The sequence below is a fragment of the Triticum urartu genome, chromosome 2A, assembly GCF_056163025.1.
Source record: "Triticum urartu cultivar PI428250 chromosome 2A, HENAU_Tu73, whole genome shotgun sequence".
Classification (NCBI taxonomy): Eukaryota; Viridiplantae; Streptophyta; class Magnoliopsida; order Poales; family Poaceae; genus Triticum; species Triticum urartu.
The window spans coordinates 47,662,083-47,675,986 of NC_141874.1; the positions used below are offsets into that span (position 1 = coordinate 47,662,083).

Genomic DNA, 13,904 nt, shown 5'->3' on the forward strand with positions numbered 1-13,904 from the left:
AGGGGGTGAAAACCCCCCTAATTGTAACCACACACGTTGGCTGCAAGCGAAAAAAAATGAAAGATGACTCTGCAGAAGCCCTTCAAATGGAAAATCGTAAACTTGGTGAGAAATATACAAGACTGCTCATGGGCCCTTGCACGCGGGCGAACCCACCCCCACCCCCCTAATAGAAAACCACCTACGTTGGGCGCGGGCGGGAAAAATCTAAGAAATACGAAACTCTGGAAGCTCCTCAAATGGAAAATTGTAAAACTCTGTAAGAACGATAAAAAGAGCGCTCATGGCGGGCGTTTTTTCATCGTCTTTTTTCCTTGATTGGTTTGCGCACGAGCTGGCTTGCAAAGACCCAGCGGGACAAACGTGGTGTCCTAATGGCTAGTATGTTTTTGTGTTGGTTCCAAATGGCCCTTACACACGGGGTGGCGGGTGCAACCTAGCACCGGGGGTGGGGGGGGGGGGGGGGGCTAACTGTAACCGCCTACGTTAGCTGCGGGCAAACATTTCTAAGAAAGAGAATCTGCAGAAGCTCTTCAAATTGAAATTTCTTAACTCAGTAAAAGGGATAGAAGTCCGCTCGTGTTGGGCGGTTGTTCATCATCTGTGGCCCTTTATTTATTATTAATTATATTGCAAAAACCATATAAAAACGGTGGCCTGTTATAATTTAAATTCAGAGTTGTAGACAAAAAAAGTACCATGTCGGGCAAAAACGATTTTCGAAAAGAACCAATGTGACAGGACCAAAAAAGTCATCACACCAACGCTTCCCTAGCATGCTTCATATCACATGGCAGATGGTTGTTCGGTGAAAAAAGGTGCAGATCATATAGCAAGCAATTAAAAGAATTAAAAATGTATAGTAAGCAGAATAAGCATAAAAGCACATTACGATTTAAAAAAAAACTTAATACGGCAGAGAAGACAATAAACTAAGATAGTCGTTTGCACCATACTGAATAAAACACACATGTGCTAATAAATAGTTAGCTTACAACAAATAGGTAAAAAAAATCTCCAAATACACAGTTTTCAACTAGGAAAACATAAATATTAGTCCGAAAGATATAACTCCGCTCATGGTGGATGGGGGATATGCATGTTGATAAGTGCAAGATGTGGCCGTTTTTTCATGATCGGGAGGGGTTCCGCGAAACTTTCAGCTGCTATGTTGATCTAAGGATCATGCTTGTGCTTGTAGGTTGTATCACCGCCGCAAGTGGTGTGGTAGTGACCCCCCAGCTTGCATTTTGTGCATTTGACTTCTTTGGGTGGCTTCCTGGGGCCATTGTATATCGGACAAGTGCTCACATAGTGCCCAGTCAGGTTGCAGTTCTTGCATTTCCTGGGAGCGGAGGGTGGTTTGTTGTTGATGTTTCTCTGATTTGAACGGCTTATTGTGTTCTGCTCTGCCTCCTCGTCTCGCCCAAATGCATTGCTCCCCACTGGTGCGAGGATGTTGCGTTCAGCTGCCCCCGCCACCCCTGCTACATCATCGTCCAGAGCATATGGGCCCTGGGGGTCGGCTGCAGGAACCTCAATGCACAGGCATGAGTTTGTGCTGTGCTCTTCGGACGCACATATGGAGCAGCTTCTCTTATTGTTTCTTGTACCAATATCTGATGATGATTTCATGCGCTTGGTTTTCGGCCTCCCCTTTGATCTTTTCTTTTCAGGAGCTAGCACGTCTTCATAAATGTCTTGGTCCATGTCTTCGACAGGCTCGTCGTCATGCAGTCCCTAGTTACATGTAGCATCAGGTGTACTATTGGCGTCAATCTTGTCCGAGCTCCCCCCGTCTCCCATTGTACCAGATGAACTCCTGATCTTTGTTGTAGGGTTTTCATACCCCCCAATGGCAATTATTTTGAGCAGCTCTCCCTGCATTTCATGAAACTTATTGATTGCATGCTGAAATGTCGGGACAGCCGTGTTTGCCAACTTCGCTAGCTCAAGTGCTTTCACGTATATGAGATTGTGTCTGAATGTCTGGGATACTTGCACACTTGCATCCTCCTGGTAGCACTTCAGATGCTTCGGTAGATTGTCGCGTGCATTTCTTGTCCACCTCTTTAGTATGTACTGGTTTGGAATTGTGTGCAGCTTCACATGAAGCATGACCTGACAAATTAGGAAAAATGAAAATTGTTTATGATTTTGCGGGAGGACACGCTTAAGGGTTTCTGGACAAAAACATGGCCTGGCATGCATTTATGTTGTGAAAAAAGCAAAAAAATGCTCACCTTCAGAATGTGCCTGCACAAAATGCCAGAATGCTCAAACATGCCACACTCGCATATGTATGTGTCGCTTTCTCTGTCCACATCTACTTCGTGATTGACCTTGCACCAGCGTTTCCTGGTCTCAGCATTTACATGCTCTACTATCATCTTCCCATCAAGCTGGTTGCCCTTCACTTCATATGGTCCAGAATGGAATAGCTCCTTAGAAAAAATCCTAAACATTGCTCTTGTGCAAACACGGGAGGCGTGGTGTTCTATTGGTAGATTGAATTTCAGGACTATCTCGTCCTGCAGAAGTGTAAAGAAAAAAGGTTCGCTTGTTGGCATTAGTTGGCACATCGCCAGATACAGCATACGGGGAAAGCGAAAAAAATACAATGATATGCATATGTGCCCGAGCAAAAATGCAATTTGTTTCTCTTTGAAACATACCTTGCTTATATGGGCATGCTCATAGTCCTCTTCGGAACATCTGTCGGCGTACAGTTTGTTGAATTGGACAACAAAGCTGTTCAGGGGTGCTGATCTTGCTACATAACTTTTCAAAACATTGTTCATGCACTCACTTCTTTGAGTGCTGCACATTTTCGCGCAGAAGCTATCCTTCAAATATGGTTTTGCCCACTTATATCTAACATCATAGACTTGCTTCATGAATGAGTTCTTATCCAGACCGTAAGTATACATTAATGTATCCCACTCTTTCTCGAACTCATCCACAGTCATCATCTCATTGATCAGCATGTCGATTTCGATGCGGAATTCGGAACCCTTCCTATATAAATTACCTACCTTTTCCTTCATCTTCTTGAACACGTGCCACTTGCACCATCGGTGCGTCGTGGTTGGCATGACAGCAGCTATTGCAAGCTCCATCTGCCTGCTTTGGTCTGCAATAGGGAAAACAGACTGCTAGATGCCTAATAAGAAACATTTTTTGCATTGCGCTTGTTGGGAAAAGAAGATAACCTATTAGAAACGTCTGTGGTACTTTGTTCTCCACCGACGACAGAAAAGTTGTGTAAGCCCACTCGAAAGATTCGACAGTTTCTTCACGGAGAACGACGCAGCCAAAAACACAGCATTGATGGTGATTGTTTACCCCCACGAACATACCCACTGGCATCTCGTACAGGTTGCTCTTGTATGTTGTGTCGAAGGTCACGACGTCGCCAAAGCACGTATAATCAGCTCTGCTCTTCTGGTGGCACCAATACAGACCGGATACTCTTCTTTCCTCATCGGTTTTCACCGCAAAGTAGAAGCCTTTGTTCTCACCTTGCATGCTTGAAAACAAAGCAAGAGTTTTGTTGATGTCGTCCTGGCTAGACTCGTGTGCTATTGCTGCACACATGCTTTGCAGAGACCTCTTCCGAAAAGGGACATCTTGGTACCGGCCATGCATATCTGACATCACGCCGTAAACCTTAGTGAGTGAAACATTGTTTAGATGAAGGTGACTCACTAGCTCTTTAACCGATGAGTCAATGTGGTTGTGGCACTTCCATATTTTTCTTTCTCCTATTGATTCAGCCATCATGTGGTTGTGCTGCAACACAACTGTGGCATAGTACCAACCGTCGTCTTCGGTCCGTAGAATCCTGACCATCGCCCGGCATTGCGTCCTGGATGATCTTGAGCTTTGTTTACTGTCTTTGCCCTTTATCCCAGTTAAAAAAGGAGATGGGACTGTTAGCAGCATGCGTCATATCAAATTACATGAAGAATCTGAAAACTGACCGATTTTAGCTAACCTCGGATGAGCACAATATATCTTGTTTGGATTTGTAATTGTTGCCGTTGACGTACTTGTTGCCACACTTGATACCAAACCCGACTTCCCATGAATATGCATTGTAAAACTCGTATGCCTCCTGCTCAGAGTTGAAAGCCATGCCCACAGCTGGTTCGAAGACAATTTTTTTTCCGAGCTTCATCCATCGCCCTCTCGATTGCCCCAAGGCTTCCGTCCGCTGCTGCTCTGAATGGCTTCCCATTTTTGTTCCTGTATGATTAATACGACGCAGTAAGGGGTTTGGATCCATGTTGGACCTATAGCGTGCGCATAGTTCCAACCATAATGTGTATGATTCTGAAATGATCTAGTCCTTTCTATATGAAGAAACTACGATGGTTTGCCTAATGCGAGGATTACCTTTGACATCTTGTCCATCCCTCTTCATCTGATTTGCAACGGTTGTCTTCTTCGGCAACTTGCGCTGGTTTGGTACCATTCCCCTCGTCTGTATGTTCCAAATCAATTGTCTCGGCGGCAGGCGTGTTCTTGGTTGCTGGTTTTGGTTCGTTCTGGTCCGTGCTAGGGCCTGAGGTTCACGCATGCAGTGCCACGAAAAACGATTGACCATCATAGCAGAGAGCATTGTAAAATACAGTTTTTTGCATATGCTGATCTTAAAAAGATGAGAAAATGGTGAATTTTTTCATACAGGGGGAGTGTCAAAAAGGTGGGAAAAAGTTTTCAGATCCATACCTTTTAGATCGTCTACCTCCATAGTCTGCGCAGCACCGCCGTTCTCCCCCCAAAGAAGGATGTCGCTCACTGTCCGGGGCCGTGTCTCTACCTCTCCCAGGATCCACCATTTTCTCTGGTCGCTCTTCTCTCAACCCCAATCGGGGCGACCTAAACGGACGTGCGTTTTGTCCGTTGGGTCGGCCAAGCAGACATGTGCGTCCGCATTTTTTTTAAAAATGAGTCGTCTCACCTCCCAACAGGGAGGACGACCCCAATGTGCCGGCATGAAAAAAAATTGCACGAAATAAACATAATATACATAATTAAACCTGAGTGGCCGGTCGAAACATTGGACAAAGGTCCACTTAGATATAATTAAACATTAAATAAAACAGTAAAAAGGTCTGCACCCGTTTGCTGCCGCCCCCCACCTGCCCTAGACGTCGTCGGCCTTGCCCTTGCCCTTGCCTAGGGGGGAGGGGGAGGAGGGGAGGGGAGGAGGAAGTGGCCACGTTGCATCAACCGTGACCGAACCTCACGCACGACGGGTGAGGCGCCACAGGAGACGCGTGAAAAGAAGCCTGCAACTGTTCCTCCCATCCTATTAAATGGTTAATTACTATATGTTAATAAGAGAGTGAACTATGAGCAACTCCAATCAGGGCGACCCAAACGGACGTGCGTTTTGTCTCATTTGGGTCGGCCAGGCGGATATGCACGTCCGCATTTTTTAAAAAAAATGGGTCGTCTTGACCGCCCAACGGGAAGGGCGACCCAAATATGCCGGCATGAAATAAAAATTGCACGAAATAAAAAATTATACATAATTAAACCTAAGTGGCCGGTCGAAACATCGGACAAAGGTCCACTTAGATGTAATTAAACATTAAAAAGGTCTGCACCCATTTGCTGTCGCCCCGCACGCTGCCCTAGACATCGTCGGCCTTGTCCTTGCCCTTGCCCGGGGGGTGGGGGGAGGAGGAAGTGGCCACGTTGCATCAACCATGACCGAACCTCACGCACGACGGTTGAGGCACCCCTGGAGACTCGTGAAAAGAAGCCTGCAACTGTTCCTCCCATCCTGTTAAACCCAAAAATGTTGTTTGGTGGAAGGTATACACCAGTTTAGACGTTTAGCGGGTGACTTGAAAGGAGGACAACTTCACTCCACAGTTTAAGTTCCTCTAATGTGCTCGTGTCTGTGACACCCGTGATGGTACCGCGGGACTACCGACAGAGAAAGAAGAAAAAAAGAATAAACTTATTAGGAAACACATGCTATCTTGTTTGCGAGTTAGTGCAAAGATTCTCGAGAAACATCAACGAATGGAGCTCTAATGTGTGAAGAAGGGGGGCAAGAGAAGATAAACATGCATTTGCTCTTCATCTTAAAAATGAAGTTAAACTTCGTATCGGGGAATAGCCCCCATTTTACTAGTCCGCCCCTTTGGGCCCTCCACGACACACTGTACATGTCCTCCTCCGCACTCGAAAGGCCGTGGGGGGAGGGGGGCATTTCCTTTGGAGCGGAGGTTTGAAATGCACTTCATGATCGCGGGCTGGCAGGCTGCCTTTCAAACACCCCCCAAATGCTGCTCTCTGGCCCTTTCGTGCCTCATTTACACAAGAATTTTGACCGCAGCGTCCCGTCAGGTTGAAAACGATGTGGATGAGGGAGACATCATCACGGCGGCTGTCGGCCCGTCCAGACACCATGCAGGCTCCCACGCGAGGCACCGTCGGGCCTCCATCCGGTTAAAATGGAATGTTGAATTGCAGAAGATCGACAACAAATTAGTCGTTCGGCGATGGCTTGAAGGCGGGCAGCGTCAATCCCCATGGCTCCCGCCTTCTCAGCAATAGACTGCCCAGGGCGGACTGTGCAAAAATCTTAGCGAATAGGGCGGAGTTTCGTTTTCTCCGTCCTTTTGGGTGGTAAATGGGAAGATGGTGGATGGAATTCGTCCATTTAACAAGTCGAATGTTCGGGGATAATGACTTGCATGATGTCTACATAAAGATGACCTCCGTGTGATGGATGATAATCCGTTTTCTATCCCTACCATTCGCGGGATGTGTTTGGAACAGGGTGCGGGTAAGCGTTACGGATGACATTGGCAACTTCATACCCATGTCGGGTCCCCCGAAAAAGTTTTCAAGACTAAAAAATTGAGCGGGCAAGGATTTTAACCATTTTGAATGCACGGCCATATGCAGGATTTTTAACAATGTCAAGTGGACACACTTCATCTCCCTCCCCCCCCCCTATTCGGCGGACACTGCGGGGGATGGCCCGGCTTTCAATGCCCTCGCCGGACTGCAACCGAAGTAGTGCAGCTCCAGTTACGAGCAGATCCGTGCATCCCGTTACATGTACTTATCCATGCGCCTCCCGTTGTCCCCCCGGGCGGGCTCATTTGTGGGCATCAAGACATGGGAGCCCCCAGTCCCGCAAGTCTCACTTGGACAAGTAAGTCCCGCCTCCGGAGAGGGTCCAATGCATTCGGCCGCCTCCGGCGGGTTCGTTTGTGTGCATCGAGGCGTGGGAACACGCCTGCAAGCCTTACTTTGCCAATAAGCCAACCTTTGCAGTCAACATGATGTCATATGGTGCAAAAAATGGGAAGCCCCAGACACCAAAAACGAATAAACAACGGTGATTGTGCAAAAAAAGATATCGGGGCGCAGGTGGTCACATTCTACGGTGTCCCGTATGGTGCAAACAATCTCGGTGTTGCAAAAAAACGTGCCATTGTTGTTGGGGATATTACTACTGGGCGTAAACCGGCCTACCTGGGCCGGGTTAACTTCGTCAGTAGTTAAGTATGTTAAAGCCCAAGAAGGCGGATGAGGGCTCAAAGCCCATGGTCGGTTCAAGGCCTGTAGCCGTAAACCGGCGTTAGTAGTTAAACTCGTATTGTAAGTTAGGAATAAGTAGAGACCAAACCGGACACATCTATGAGCCGGTATTGGGACTTTGTGAACCGACGGGCGTCACCCGTGTATATAAGGGGACGACTCGGCGGCGGTTCAAGGACAACAGACAACAACTCGAGACATATGCGAAGCTTGTTTGCTCCCTAGTCATTGAAACCCCATCAATTTCATCACAACTAGACGTAGGCTTTTACCTTCATCGAAGGGGCCGAACTAGTATAAACTCTCTTGCGTCCCTGTGTCCGCTTTAACCCCTTCAAGCTAACCCGTCGCGATGACTCCACGACTAAGTCCTTTTTCTAGGACATCTGCCGTGACAAAACCACGACAATTGTGGAGACCATCGACTCGTCGCATAACAGATCCATCATAGATTTGAAGTCGACCGTCATCGTTGGGGGGCGTGGGAGACGACGGCGCCTTTGAGCCTAACGAGAACACAGTTGGCTGTGCACAGACGTGCCCTCCGGGCGTCCGAGGGGTCAGATTTTGCCCATCATGGCTATATACGCTCCTATTGTGATTAAGAAAAACTCGAACAAATAGTACCTGGGTCGGGCGGTCTGGTTGGTCCGATCCTCAGTGCGTTTCACTCACTCACCCGGCCAACCAAAAATGCTTGTCCCAAACTCGCCTGGTCTGAAAAACGTTGGCACGCGGCGCCGGGCATGGCAGCAGCCCCCATGCACTCACGCGGTGCATGTGTGTGCGCGGCTCACGGGGGTGTCCGTCGGGGGCGGGCGGATCTCGTGTGGTCATTCGTTAGTTTCCGCTGGTTATAACCAAGCACCTCCGTGCGTGCACCCCTATTCGACAATAGAACTTTCAATGCCATTGGTCAACTTTCCAAAAAAAATTGCGACCTGCTAGCTGAAGGAAAAATGGCGGAGCTGGCCTCCAGTTGGTTCGTCGCATGCTGCAGCCCTATTCATTGCATCGTAGGCATGTCGGTGTGCCGCACGGCCTATCGCGCGATTTAATCAAACTCGGCTTACTTTCTTGCACCGGCCAGACCCGCAGTACAAAGACACCGTGGGTGCAGAGGCATTTCCTCTAGGCGTAGGTTGCTTCTTCTTCCTTGAGCATACACTTCTAGGACAAAAAAGCAGCCCGGCAACATCCGTCGTCCCCATGTCCCAAGTTCATGGCTGCGGCCGAGCAACTCGCCGGCTCCTACCTTCCATCCCTGGCGCCCGCTTTGAGGACTCCATGTCCCAAGTTATAGGCCTAGACTATTTGCTGGAAGATGTCCTTGTTAGGGTAGACAGTGTGAAAAGCATCCTTCGTTGTGGTGTCGTCTCAAAGGCAAGCGCCGCTCTAAGGGAGGAGATACTTGTCAAGTTCACGGCGGAGCGCTCGCCTCCTCTTCTCGGCATCGTTGTCGAGTACGGCGTGTGGGGGCACGACATGAGGTATGTCGAGTTTACCCCCATGCCGGTCATGGACTCGGGAGTCCGTGCGCATGCCTGGGAGGTGGAGGCTGCATTCGTCGGCAACTTCAGCCTCGACATTGTGCTCTTCTCCGGCTACAGCGAGGTTGTCCTGAGGGAGAAGATGGCGCCGAGAGGGTACGCCAAGCGCTCAATCCTTGAACCTATTACCACAACTCGCCACCTTCTGCCTTCCGACGACTTCTTCCAAGAAGCTCCCGCATCTATTTGTGCGTGCTTCGTTGTCATCGACGGCGTGAAGGCATTCTTCGACGGCTGCCCACAGGTACATGATGGTCTGTACATCCACCCCGGTGCTTATTGTCTTCGCGTCTGCACACTCCTGGACGACAGATGGTGGGTCAATGTGTCTTTCCCTATCATACATGACCCCCCTGCATTCCTCATGAAACCCCCCGGGGGCTGGTGATAGACGGAGTACTGTATATGATGTATGTCGTGGGTGTGCTTTTTTCATGTGAGCTGACATCGGGGGCGTTCGGCATAGTAGATCTGCCTGAATCATTTAGCACGGCCATGGACATGGATTACATGACTGCAAGGTCTGGGAAGTCATAGCTTTGCATTGTTCGTCTTCTTGGCGCAAGCATGCAGCAGTGGTCCTGTGACATGGCTAGCCAAGACAAGAACTGGATCTTGCGCAGAACATACAACCTACGGCGGTTGTTCGATTGCCATATTCCGGCATCATTTTGGGAAACAAAGGGCTGTGGGGGTGAATCTTCTGCTGGCGAGGCTGTTTCTTACAACAAGAAGATTAGAGCTGTTGGAGAGAACTTTGCGTACGCAATAATCACGTTCGACTTTTGCCCATGGATAAACCTGCTTGATACAGAAAAAAGGCAGGTTGTTAACTCATCAACACATTCAACCCGGAGTCGGTGGTGTCGGTGACCACGGTCTACATGCCATGGCCCAAAACATTCCCCCGTGTGTAGAACTACCAATCAGTTCGTATCTACTTGCCGAACTATGTATCCAGTAATATCATTATTTTCTAGCTGGTAAAGTTTATTTTTCCATATCTAATTTAGCTCTTGACGAGCATGTAAACCGAAAAGATCCGTTGACGTCCTTATTATGAAGCATCTTTTAACAAGATGTTCATGTGCGTGCTACTTTTGCAAAATATTTGCAATGCTTGCGGAATTCTATTGTGTAATTAATGCTTTTATATACAAACTTCTTTATGTTCTTTAAAAAACAATGAAAAAAACGCTCTGATTAAAACGCTACAAGCTTATTGGGTTTAACCAACGAACAAGCCATGTTATTGCGAGATTTGGAAGACTCAGAAAATTTCAATGTGCAGTACATCATAGGATTGCCGATAGCAGATATGAAAAAAAAGGTGTACACGGCCCGTTCATAAATCCGTTTATTTGCCATGTGTATATACCAGGCCACAGCAAAAGCACGCTAAAAAAACATCCTACCTCTCCAAATCCCAATGAACCTGGCATAATTCTCTTCATGAATGGTTTCAGGTGCATATTTCATGTCTATCATTTAACCTCCATCCGTCCGTTTCCACAGGTTTGGTATGCATGTTTCCCTGTATGTGGCCTTTAGAAAGAACTGCATTGCATGGTGTATAAAAAAGTTAAGATCATTAAACCAGGCGTTTTATTTCCAGGGGAGATATGATCCCTACATTCTCTAGCTTTGTAGCAAGATAATCGAGATGACTACTCGCTACATCAGGATGTTCTGGACTGCCACTACTGGTCAATAACACGATTACAACGATGATAAGTTAAAACTTCTTCAGCGTTCCTAAAAAGTACAGCGCTAAAAACAGTTCAAAATGACAACACATTTCTGATCTTAGGGACACATCAACTAGCAACCATGCTCCCGAAAATGCCAGGCAACAAAAGCAAATACCAACTCAATGGCTGAGCGGGCGTCTAATCTCTCCATTCGGCGCTTTGATGCGGAGAACCCATGCAGACGGGGTGACCATTTGGAAGTGGACGACCTCCCCTACCTTCACGCCATGCTCCTCTGCAAACCCGCGCCATCCTTTCTTCAGATACAGAATGTCCCCATCTTTCACCAGCTCCACGCCCCAGGCACATCTTTCGGTCCATAGCTGTATCTGTCTAGGGAAGTCGCCATTCATATCCACCCATGCTTCGCAGACCCTCATGTGAACCAGACGTGGCTTCGTTATGTTGACAGCAAAGTTGTGGTACATCAACTCAGGATAGAGAAATCCGATACGGCGAGGTATAGCTCTGGTAACTTCGTCATCATTCTCCTCCTTGATGCGCACAGGGATGTCCTGCTTGTATCATCGTGCAAAAATGAAAGAGAAAGCAGTAAGATGGGTGGATAAAAACACATCCGCTCTAAGGATGACTTTTTCTTCAAAACATATACCAAGGGCGAAGATTGATCGGTTATTTGAACAAACTACAAAATAAAATTTGGGTGCGGTGGAAAACTGTAGGGGCTGCCTCTCACCGTTGAAGGCTGGTATCGTGCCATCAGTTAAATGTCGGCTCCCCTCCGTTCTTCTTTTGGGTCCAACTTTGTCCCTGTTATATCTGTCTGAAACCATTCATGAAGAGAATTATGCCAGGTTTACATGTACTCCCTTCGTTTCAAAAAAGATGACCCAACTTTGTACTAAAGTTAGTACAAAAGTTGAGTCATCTATTTTGGAACGGAGGGTGTAAAAACTTAGGTTCTGTCATATGATGAGATCTACAAAAACAAATGTAGGATGGAGTCCTTTTTTCCATACAAAAAATTACCAAGCTGCTAGTTGGGTATCTTGGCGGTTATGCCCTTTCTCAAAACAAACTAGAGGTTTTACGCGAGTAAGCAAAAGTTAGATGAACAGAGTTTATATCTGGGTTAAAAGTTGAGGTTGAAGCGATGTGTAGGATGCAAACTTATTTTCCAAGAAACCGACTGGATGAGAAAAATAATTGTTTATGTCAACGCCTTTGTAGTTTGATATTTCAAAGCCACCTGGAAGATTAGGCAAAACGACAATGTCTAAAAGATCAATAGTTATTCTGGATGCAACCCACCCCACCGCACTGAAGAGAAAGACTAATTGTGTGTGTCAAGGATAGTTCCATTGCGCCTAGATCTGGATTTTGATATTCTAAAAAAGAGAAGTTTTCGGAATTACCTCTTGATCTGCTGCTGGTGCAGCCAGGTCGTTCCGTCGGCCGGGTGAAGAAGGGCGGACGCAGACCTCTTTGTGGGGATCTACAGCAGCAGCGGTGGTAGGGGGGACGCTGCCTTGGGAGATGATGGGTATGTGTTGGTGTGGATGGGCTTGCTCTGGTTGGTCGGGCGGACCGGAAAGATTAGAAGTTTGTGGAACTTTTGGATGGACGAGGTCGGCGGTTGGCCGGCCTTAAAGGTGAATCACGTCGACGGGCGGGAGCGTGCAGCGCCGGCGGCGGTTCGGGTGTGTGCGGCAGCATGACCTACCTATGGTTTCCCTTTCTTCCAGCGATCTGAGGCCCAATCCCACTGCGCGATAGGCCTGGCCCATATGCGGGCTGCTAGCACAGACACGAGAAATCGCGAGTGGAAAAAGGGTAACCCCTAAAAAACAAGGGGAGAAAAGGTAAAATCAGAAAATGCTTCGTTTTTTGGACAAGTGCAAGGCGCCACCGCATGCACGCGAACGTTGTGTTAGTTTTTTTATCACTTAATTTAACCAGAAGTGAACACTCCTTTTGCGATGGTCCGCCCGTCCGTGTGACCAACCGTCACGTGAATTTCATTAAAAAAACGGGGGACCGAATATGTTCTAAAATTAAAATAAAAATAAGTCGTTCCAAAAAACAAAATAACATCATAGGGCAAATGTTTTAAAAAACTGATATTTTAAACAATACTTGCACATTAAAAACCTTGCGTTTATTGAGCGGTAGCCATGATCGGTAGCGGCCGTTCTCATCCTATCGTACATGCCGATCCCGCTATGCGGATATGCAATCGCACTTACTGAAAAAAAGTGAGGCTTGCGGGCGGGGGTTTCCATGACTCAATGCCCACAAAAATGAGCCAGTCGGGGGATGCATTGAACCGTCCATGCAACCCAGAGGACAACACATTGATCCGCTCTCATGTGCCAAGAAAAAAATTGCGGTGGCTAGTAGAGCCTTAGGGTAACACCAAAAAATCCACACTTCGTGTCCTCCCTATTCGGCGGACACTACGAGGGGTGGCGCCACTTTGATGTCCCCGGCGGGCTCGTTTGTGAGCATCGATACATGGGACCCCCGCCCGCATGCCTCACTTCAACAGTAATCCCACCTTGGGAGACAAATATGGTGTCCTCACGTGCAAACGGATGTTCCATCCTCCTTCGGCCGACCTGCACGAGACGCCGTTTCCCGGGAGCCCAAATGTTTGAGAGTATGCAGGGCGCCGGTTAGCATGGGCATTTGATCCCCATTGCTGCGTGTGTTTGGGTAGAAAAAACTGTGATTTGTCAATGACTGTATACAACGACTATTCTGTCCCCGCGAGAGAAATGTCAGACTTCGAAGATTGTTGGCATGAAGAAATGAATTCAAACAAAAACTGCTGCCGGGAAGGGTGATGGCTGACGACTCGTTTTTGGGTCAATGAATGATTGAATGCCCGTTTCACCTTCGGGGTTTGCTGTACTATCCTGGACCCCTGTGTTCTCCTCCTGTATCTACATAATTAAGGCTCTCCGTTCGTTCCCAGCGCCTCCCCCGCCCGCTCCTCACACCACAAAGAACACCGGAGGCTGTGCAAAAATTCTTCCGGCGGAGCAGACTCTTGGTGGGCGAGAGG

General features: G+C 47.7%; 1 protein-coding gene across 1 annotated transcript; it reads right to left on the bottom strand.

Annotated features, from left to right (window-relative positions):
• Positions 1-1,740: 1,740 nt before the first annotated feature.
• LOC147983564 (protein FAR1-RELATED SEQUENCE 5-like) lies at positions 1,741-4,477 on the bottom strand. The gene is made up of 6 exons (XM_087540774.1): positions 4,399-4,477; positions 3,998-4,248; positions 3,213-3,903; positions 2,676-3,133; positions 2,244-2,531; positions 1,741-2,121 (listed from the first exon to the last, which is right to left on the bottom strand). Exons 1-6 carry the CDS (start codon positions 4,475-4,477, stop codon positions 1,741-1,743), a joined length of 2,148 nt encoding a protein of 715 aa, XP_087396900.1.
• Between the last annotated feature and the right edge of the window lie 9,427 nt (positions 4,478-13,904).